The 7855-nt window shown below is 52.8% G+C and overlaps 1 protein-coding gene across 1 annotated transcript; it reads right to left on the bottom strand.

Annotated features, from left to right (window-relative positions):
- Positions 1-796: 796 nt before the first annotated feature.
- On the bottom strand, positions 797-5768 carry LOC104520394 (endothelin receptor type B; the record flags this gene model as incomplete). Its single annotated transcript, XM_010162079.2, has 6 exons — positions 5246-5768; positions 3468-3580; positions 2773-2977; positions 1923-2072; positions 1520-1653; positions 797-905 (listed from the first exon to the last, which is right to left on the bottom strand). Coding segments are annotated over exons 1-6 (1164 nt in total), but the record flags the coding sequence as incomplete, so codon positions are not given.
- Between the last annotated feature and the right edge of the window lie 2087 nt (positions 5769-7855).

The raw sequence follows: 7855 nt of genomic DNA, 5'->3' as shown, positions 1-7855 counted from the left end.
AGGACCTGCCCTGGTAGGACATGTGGGGAGGTATAGGTGTGCCTCCCCGTAGCAGGGCAGTGAGCTCTGGTGTACTTGAAGCTGGGAAGAGAGGCACCCAGCAGGGGTGAAATTTAGGAGGAGAAATATGACCAGTGTGTGAGCAAATAGGGGAATCCTGTGGGCTGCTGGCAGCTCCAGCGTGTCCCTGATGGACATTTGTATGGAATCCAGGAGCTGTGAGGTCCAGACCTGTCTCTTCTGCTGCTCACTGAGTGTGTTTGCCAAACCACCCTTCACCTTGCCAGCACAGAAGTCATAGAATCACCTCCCTGGGGAGCCTGTTCCAGTGCTCCACCACCCTCTGCCTCAAGAACCTTTTCCTCATGGCCAACCTCACCCTCCCCTGCCACATCTTCCTGCCATGTCCTCTGCTCCTGGCATTGGTTGGTGGCCAGAGAGAAGAGATCAGCACCTGCCCCTCCTCTGCCCCTTGGGAGGAAGTTCTAGACCCCCAGGAGATCTCCTCTCAGCCTCCTCTTCTCCAGGCTGAACAAACCAAGTGACTCCAGCCTCTCCTCACACCCTTCCCCGCTGAACCCTTCCCCAATGTTGTGTCCCTCCTCTGGACACTCTCCAGCAGCTTTAGATCCTTTTTCTCCTGTGGTGCCCAAACTGCCCCCAGTGCTGGAGGTGAGGCCACTGCAATGGGGGTGCCTGTGGTTGCACCATGACTGATCCATGGGAGCTTGTGCCTCTGGCACCAATGTCTGGGAATGGTCACCATAACCAGGAACTCTGGAGGGGTGAACCTTACCTGGAAGCAGTTCTTGAATTTCCGGCTGACAAAGTAGAGAGCCACAGGGTTGATGCAGGAGTTGAGGGAGGCCATGTTGATCCCGAAGTAATCCATCACTAGGAGGAAACTGAGGTGGGAGAGGAGAGAAGAAGGCGGATGTGTTTTAAGCTCATGGAGTGGAGAACTAAGGGAGGGTTTCCTAACTGCCTGGGCCAAGAACCTGCTTCCATGGAGGGCCAGTGATAACAAAGAGGTGAGCACAAAACAGTCACTCCTGCCGCTGGGCAGTTGCCCAACACTTTTCCTTGCGAGGAGAATTTCCTGAGGAAACCAAAAGCACGAGACCCGATTTCCCCTGGTGACTTCAAGCACAGTAGCAGTGTCTGGCCTGGACTGGATTTTGGCATGATGGGTAGAGAGGAGAAGACAGGCACTCTACCACATGTCAGAAAGTGTGCACAGCCCTCAGACATGCTGCAGTCCCTTTAGCCCTGCAGGGGGTGTTCCTCTGCCTGGGAAACCTCTTTAATCCATAACTTTATAAAGACATTTCAAAATTTAATTTCTTCTCTTCTTATGGTCCCCCACACCCTTTCTCTGTGCCTACCAGGAGAGCAATGGCATCTAGAAAAGGAACTATTGAAACAAAGCATTCAGAAGGCAACTCCACCAGCCTGCAATGACCCTCTGCCAGGACCCACAGGGTCTCCCAGCATGGTACCCTCCTGCTGGTGCCCCTACCTGAGCAGTTCACATCTGTTGGGGTCCGTCTGGTCATAGATGGTCTTTTTGAGGATGCGGCTGAGGTGGAGCGGCAGCCAGCAGAGTGCGAAGATCACCACGAGGCAGAACACTGTCTTGGCCACCTCCCTGCGCTGTGAAGAGAAGGTGGACAGGGGAGAAGGGATGGTCTGGCTGAGTATTGGAGAGCGGGTGGAGCAAAGCACCATCTGCCCATGCTGAGCAAGGGCCCTTCAAGTACTTTGTGTGATCTGATGAGGGCTGGGCAGCCCTTTTGACTCCGCTGTGAGGCTGTGCCAGCTCATATGTGTCCTTCATGGGGACACGTGCATGTTCTCCCCTTGGACAGGACTCCCTCCTGTTTGAGGAAATACCAGAGATTCTGCCCTCCTGGTTTTCTTACCCGTTTCATGTGGTCATTAAAAGCAATCCTCATGCCATTCCTCTTGCTCAACATCTCGCATGACATGAGGGTGTAGAAGATGCCGGTGCATACCAAGGGGAGGCAGAAATAGAAGCCAAAAAGCCACCAGTCCTTCACATCACGGTAGAACTGCGTACAAAAGAAAGAGTAACTGGCAACTGGGGGAAGGAGATGGGGGCAAATGGGGCATGAACTGACCCGGTCCCTGACACTGATGCTGGCCTCGATCAGACACTTCTGATGTGTGGAATTGTGGCAGCTCCTGTGCTAAGTGCACGTGGGATTATCTTCCCCCAAGGCTGGTGCAGATGTTTAAGGATGTAAAGGCTGAAGCACCTTTGGCTGCCAGCCCACTCCAGCACTCTTGTGCAAGAAACAGTGGCAAGGAGCTTATTTGGTAGACCTGGTGGGATGAGTTCTGATGCTTTGTAAGTGTCTTCATTCCCTTGCTCACCCTTAGCTGACCCTGTGATAAAAGTTACCCACACAGACTGGTTGTGGAGTTGCTCTTTGGCCCGCTGGGACAATGCAGCATGTTCTGAAGCTTCTTGAGATGGGTCATGACCTCCTGATGTGAATGGTGAAGACACAACATGGCTTAAGGACCAGCTGCCTCTTTCCTGGCCCCACATTCAAAGCAAGTCTGCCCCATGTCACTACAATGCTGGGTCTCCTGTGCTTTGTCTGGTCCTGCTCTCCCTGTGTTCACCCCAATGGCTAGAAGCCATCTACAGAAGCATCTAATCCTCTAACCAAGGAGGGAGGATGCTCTGGTGGCCTGTCTCTCCCTTTCCCTCACACTGCAGCTGTGGTGGGACAGAGTACATACCATCATGAAGCTGGACTTCTGTTCGGAGGCGAGCATGCACACCCACAGGTGTTGTTCCCAGTAGCTGAGCTCCACCATGTCAAAGGCTATAGCTTCAGGGACTGCAAGGACAATGGCCACTGCCCAGATCAGCATCACCTCCACTGCCTTCCACATGGGGATTCCTATCCCCTGGATCCGGCTCCAGGATGCCACTGCTCGGTATCTGCCCAACGTGTGGGAACGCAGCAGGAACAGATCGGAGAGAGAAAAGCAGCTGTCAGGAGGGGGCTGAGAAGGTGCAGATTGGAGTTGTCTCCAAAGACCCTTTCCCTTATGCCTTTCTCCTCCACCCCCAACCTTCCCCTTCAGTGGAATGGGAAAGATCAGAAACAGGAGCTCGATGAATGAATGTGATGGTAGGTGTCCCTGGCCAATGTCTCCTCACCACTGGGGAGGTGCCACCCTTCCCCACCACCCAAGCCACTGTTCCAGCACATCATGATCCTCCACTCAACCTTCTCCAGCAGGATTTAAACTCTGTCACCAGAGCCAGTTCCTGTTGGATTTCAGCTCTACACGAGAGCACCTTGCCCCCATCTCTGCATCTGGTCTGGGACCAAGCCACCCTGCAGTCTGCCTTTTGGTTACACTTCAGGGACATGGTGTAGTCAGATATGGGACAGGTTGGGCACTGCAGCTGTAGAAGTTCTTACCTGTCGATGCTGAGAGCACAGAGGCTGAGGACCGTGATGCCCACTGAGGCCTTCTGGATGAAGGGGACCAGCTTGCACACCTGCACACCGAAGGGCCAGTCCTTTGCCAAGAGCTGGGGAAGAACCGCAGAGTTAACAGGCTGCTTCAGGAAAGTGTGTCCAGCTTCCCGTAACAGCAGGAGGTTACCCACAAGGTGTGAGGAGCCCACAAAGAGCAGCTGAAAACAAACACTCTGAGGTTATCTCTGCTGGGATTAGGCAGTGTGTGGTCTCTGGTATTTTGTGTTGTACTGGGAACCATTTGCTTCCCTAAGGGCTAGTTGTGAGAGGAGCTGACACTTAGGTGGAAGGATGGTCCAAACACCAGGTCCTGGCTGCAGACCCTGGATGGTTTTGAAGGGATCTGAATACTAAAGGTTGCAATGGGCTTTGGGTCACTTTAGGAAGAAATTCTTTGGTGTGAGGGTGGTGAGCCAGTGTCCCAGGTTGGGCAGAGAAGCTGTGGCTGCTCCTCCCTGGAAGTGTTTGTGGCCAGGCTGGATGAGGCTTTGAGCAACCTGGTCTAGTGGAAGGTGTCCCTGCTGCTGGCAGGGGGGTTGGGACTGGATGAGCTTTAAGGTCCCTCCCAACCCAAACCAGTCTGGGATTCTGTGATTCAGAGGAAAAATGGGCGCTGTTCTCTGAAACAGCCAAAATCCAGCAAGGAGAGTTTCTTTCAGGTGGCCTTCAAAGCCAGGTAGTCTTAAGCCCTTACCATGCTCTGACTCTTTACCACACTTTGATTCCTTATAGAACACACACACTGGCCCCAAGCTCACTTGGGGCAAGCAGAGGGTACCGGTGGGGACAAGATGCCCAGAAGGCAGGAGAACTCCGGGCCACTCATTCATGAGGATGACAGTGAGCTTGAGTTCACAAACCTTATATCCCCATGACACCTGGAGCCCATCCTAAGGTTACTCCTACTCAGAACCAGCTCCTTGTGCAAGCTCTTTAGTTTGGCCTCAGCAGCAAGATAAATTGATCCAGAAGCTCTCCTGGAAATCAGGGTCTCAGGTAAAGGCAGCCAACTAACCCTACCCTTTCCTTTGGTCTGCACATCCAGGTTGTCCATCTGTGTCATCTGTTGCTGAGACATACCACAAGGGACCTGGGCTACTCTTAGGACCAGGTTGCTCATAGTCAGTTTGGAAATCAGGAAATGTCAGTGTAGATGTCTCCAGAGCAGAGTCCCAGCTGTGGAGATTTGACCCAGTTTTCCTGTTACAAGGCAGGCAACACCAATGCAAGATGTTGCCCTTAGCCTGGACGAGATATCTTGACTTTTCTTTGTGTTGGCTGCAAGCTGTGCTAGTTGCAGCTCCGAGACATGACCAAGTGTGTCTCCAAGCCAGCAGCTCGTGTTAACAGGAGGTGTCCTGTAGATAAGGTCTAAGCCATGAACTCTGCACAAAGCTCAGTGCAACCCCGGTTGTTGCCTGACCAGGACACAGAGCTGGGTACTGAGCCTGTGACTGGTTTATCTGCCAGCTTTCCTCAGTGAGGTCCTTCCTACAGCCTCCATCTGGTCCCACGTGCCCCTTTTTATGATACATAGGACCTCCCTACAACAGAGACTTGTGAAATATGGCAGAACTGGGCAAACAGATCCCTTGCAAAAATGGAGCCTGGAATAAAGAGTAGAGGATAACTATTCCCCAGGGCACCCAGGCAGTGGGAGCAGACACCGTCCCTGCCATCACCAAGCTGCCACAGCACTCGTTCCGCATGGAGCCTACCTTGTACACGTTGATGGGCAGAGCAATGAGGATGTAGAGAAGGTCTCCGAGTGCCAAGCTAGCAATGAGGACATTGGGCCCATTCCTCATGCACTTGTTCTTGTAAATGATCCTCAGGAGCGTGGAGTTCCCGATGATACCTACTATGAAGATGGTGCAGGACACGAGGGTGTTGATGTACTTGAAGATGTGTCTGATATCTGCAGGCTTCACGCACACGGGCAGCAGGGGTGGCTCAGAGATGGGGCTCCTGGAGAGGTTCTCCGAGTGGTTTGACAACTTGGCAGCATCCTGGAACAGGCTTGACTGGACCAGATTGTAAGCCTGCTCCTGGCTAAGCACCTCAAAGGGGACGGTGCTCTCCTGGAAAGCCCTTGGGGTCTGGCTGTGCACCCTGGAGAAGAGGCAAGTCAGGAGAATGGCTAGAGTGGTGGGAGCTGGGATTCTTGCCATTGAGGACCAGATGGCAAAGCTGGCTGCAGAAGTCCTCGCAGTGCTTGTGGGATGTCCTTGGGTCCTGGTTGGATCTGCAGATGGAGAAAGGGACAAAGGAGAGAACTTGGTTAGCAGAGGAAGGAGAAACAAGACCCAACTGAATGAAAGCAATTGCTGGAGAAAGTCCATCATCACAGTGATCAGAAATAACACCAGATTAGGTCCCATCTAGTCAAAGCAGCTGACCCCTGTGGGTGGGAGTCTTTGCTGCTAAAATAAAACACAAACCAAAAGGGAAACAAGCAGTGTCCTGCCTCTGACACAGCACTCCAGGAAACGAGGGCACCTGCCTCATCTCGAGGAGGTCTATTGGATCAGTCATCGCAGCTTCTGAGGTCGGTGGTGCTGCTCACCCAGCAGACCTGACTTCTCTTCTGCCCACCTCACTCTTCTCATTTAGTTTCTAACTTTTTGAAGGAGCATTTTTGGGGCACCTGCTCTGTTGACACTTGCACATCTGGATGATTCTGCAAACTCCATCTTGGGGTCCACAGAACCAGTGGACTTTTTCTTCTAGTTTGTGCCACGGGGAAACTGGAGCTGCACTAACATCCCACTGGTCAGCAGATCCCACAGGCTGCCGTACGCCATTGCCCAGTGCACAGTCTTGCTGGGAATCATGATGGGAAAACACTACAAGGGTTGTTCCAGAAATGCTCTATTGATACCTGACATCTTATTCCAATTGATGTGTGAGTAGAGCAGCCCCTCCTTCCCCATCCTTCTCGTCATTAATTGAACCACTTCCTTTCCAAACCCACCCTACCCATTCAGCTCGATACTCAGGGATATAAATCTCCCTGTTTTGACTGCTGAGCACCATAAAAAGCCTCTCAAGCTCACCAAGGCTGGAGCACTACTAATAAATATCACCAGAGTGATCACCAGGTTCTGCTTTGCAAATCTCAGACAATGCTTTCAGGCAGGACTAGCTAAGCTGCTGCTCCACAATGATGTGAGAGCTGAGGATGGCTGGAGCACTGTCCTGGTATGGTGTGAATCGCATGTACCAGTACCAGTTGGGGCTGACCTGCTGGAGAGGAGCTCTGTGGAAAAGGACCTGGGTGTGCTGGTGGACCATGAGCCAGCAGTGTGTCCCTGCTGTGTTGGGAAGGGGTAGAAGAAAGGAAGGGAGAGAATGGATAAATAACCTAAAGGAGCACAAACCTGGCTTGTTGGAGACCTGCTCTGACTTGGTGCAGGGACTTTAGCCTGCAACCTTGCTAAGGTTGCCCAAGCTACACCAGGGGCAGCTGTCTCATGGTGGGTGCCCTGGCCAATGCCTTCCTCTCCTCCCCACTATGCCCACAGGATTGCAGCTTATAGGAGAGGGAAAACCCAGCTCAGAATTCCTGCCTGGGATCCTTGAGGGTCTGGGCAGCTCACAGGAAGCAGCTTTGGATGGCACAGACAAGTGTCTGCTACTCTGTGCTGTCTGGGGGCTTGGAGAACAACGGTGACTCCAGGAGTCAGCAGCTGATGGAGAGGTACCACAGCATCCCTGGAAAGTTGTGTCCTGTGCCCTCTGCAGCAGTGGGCCGCTCCTCTCTGCCCAACCCAACTACAGAGCCTGGTGTGGCCGTTCAGCCCCCGGGTATTTGAGAGAAGAGCTCATGTGAGTGAGGATCACAGGACACGGCTCACTGGGTCCTGCCCAGCCCCTCCACAGGGCAGCTGCAAAGCACAGAAAACAACCCAAACAACCCACTTCTCCCCCATCTTGCTTTGAAATCCATCAATTTAGTGAAAGAGAAGCATTGTTTTCTCCTGCTCAACAGCCCATTTACATCTTGCCCTCCACACTGCCTCTCACATCTCAGAGTGCTTGAAAGCATAACCCTTTCTCACTGCTGGGGGAAACTGAGGCACAGGAACAGCAAGAAACTTGTTCAGTGCCCAGCAGATGTGAAGCCAAAGTCAGCGTTGCTTGACCCAAAATCCTCTGAGCTTTGTTCATGTTGCTGATCATCTGGGGAAGTGACTTGGTGCCTGAAGGGGACATCCCCATCCCACCTGCCCAGCTGGGGCTCTTCTGTTAGCAAATAGCTTAGACCACACGAAAGTGGACATGCCCTTTAGGCTGTGCTGAGTCCAAATGGCAGCTGAAACCACCGG

The sequence above is a fragment of the Antrostomus carolinensis genome, unplaced genomic scaffold (genome assembly GCF_000700745.2).
Source record: "Antrostomus carolinensis isolate BGI_N321 unplaced genomic scaffold, ASM70074v2 scaffold2422, whole genome shotgun sequence".
In the NCBI taxonomy this organism is placed as follows: Eukaryota; Metazoa; Chordata; class Aves; order Caprimulgiformes; family Caprimulgidae; genus Antrostomus; species Antrostomus carolinensis.
The sequence above is the reverse complement of the archived record's forward strand: the minus strand, read 5'-3'. Positions and strand labels throughout refer to the sequence as shown.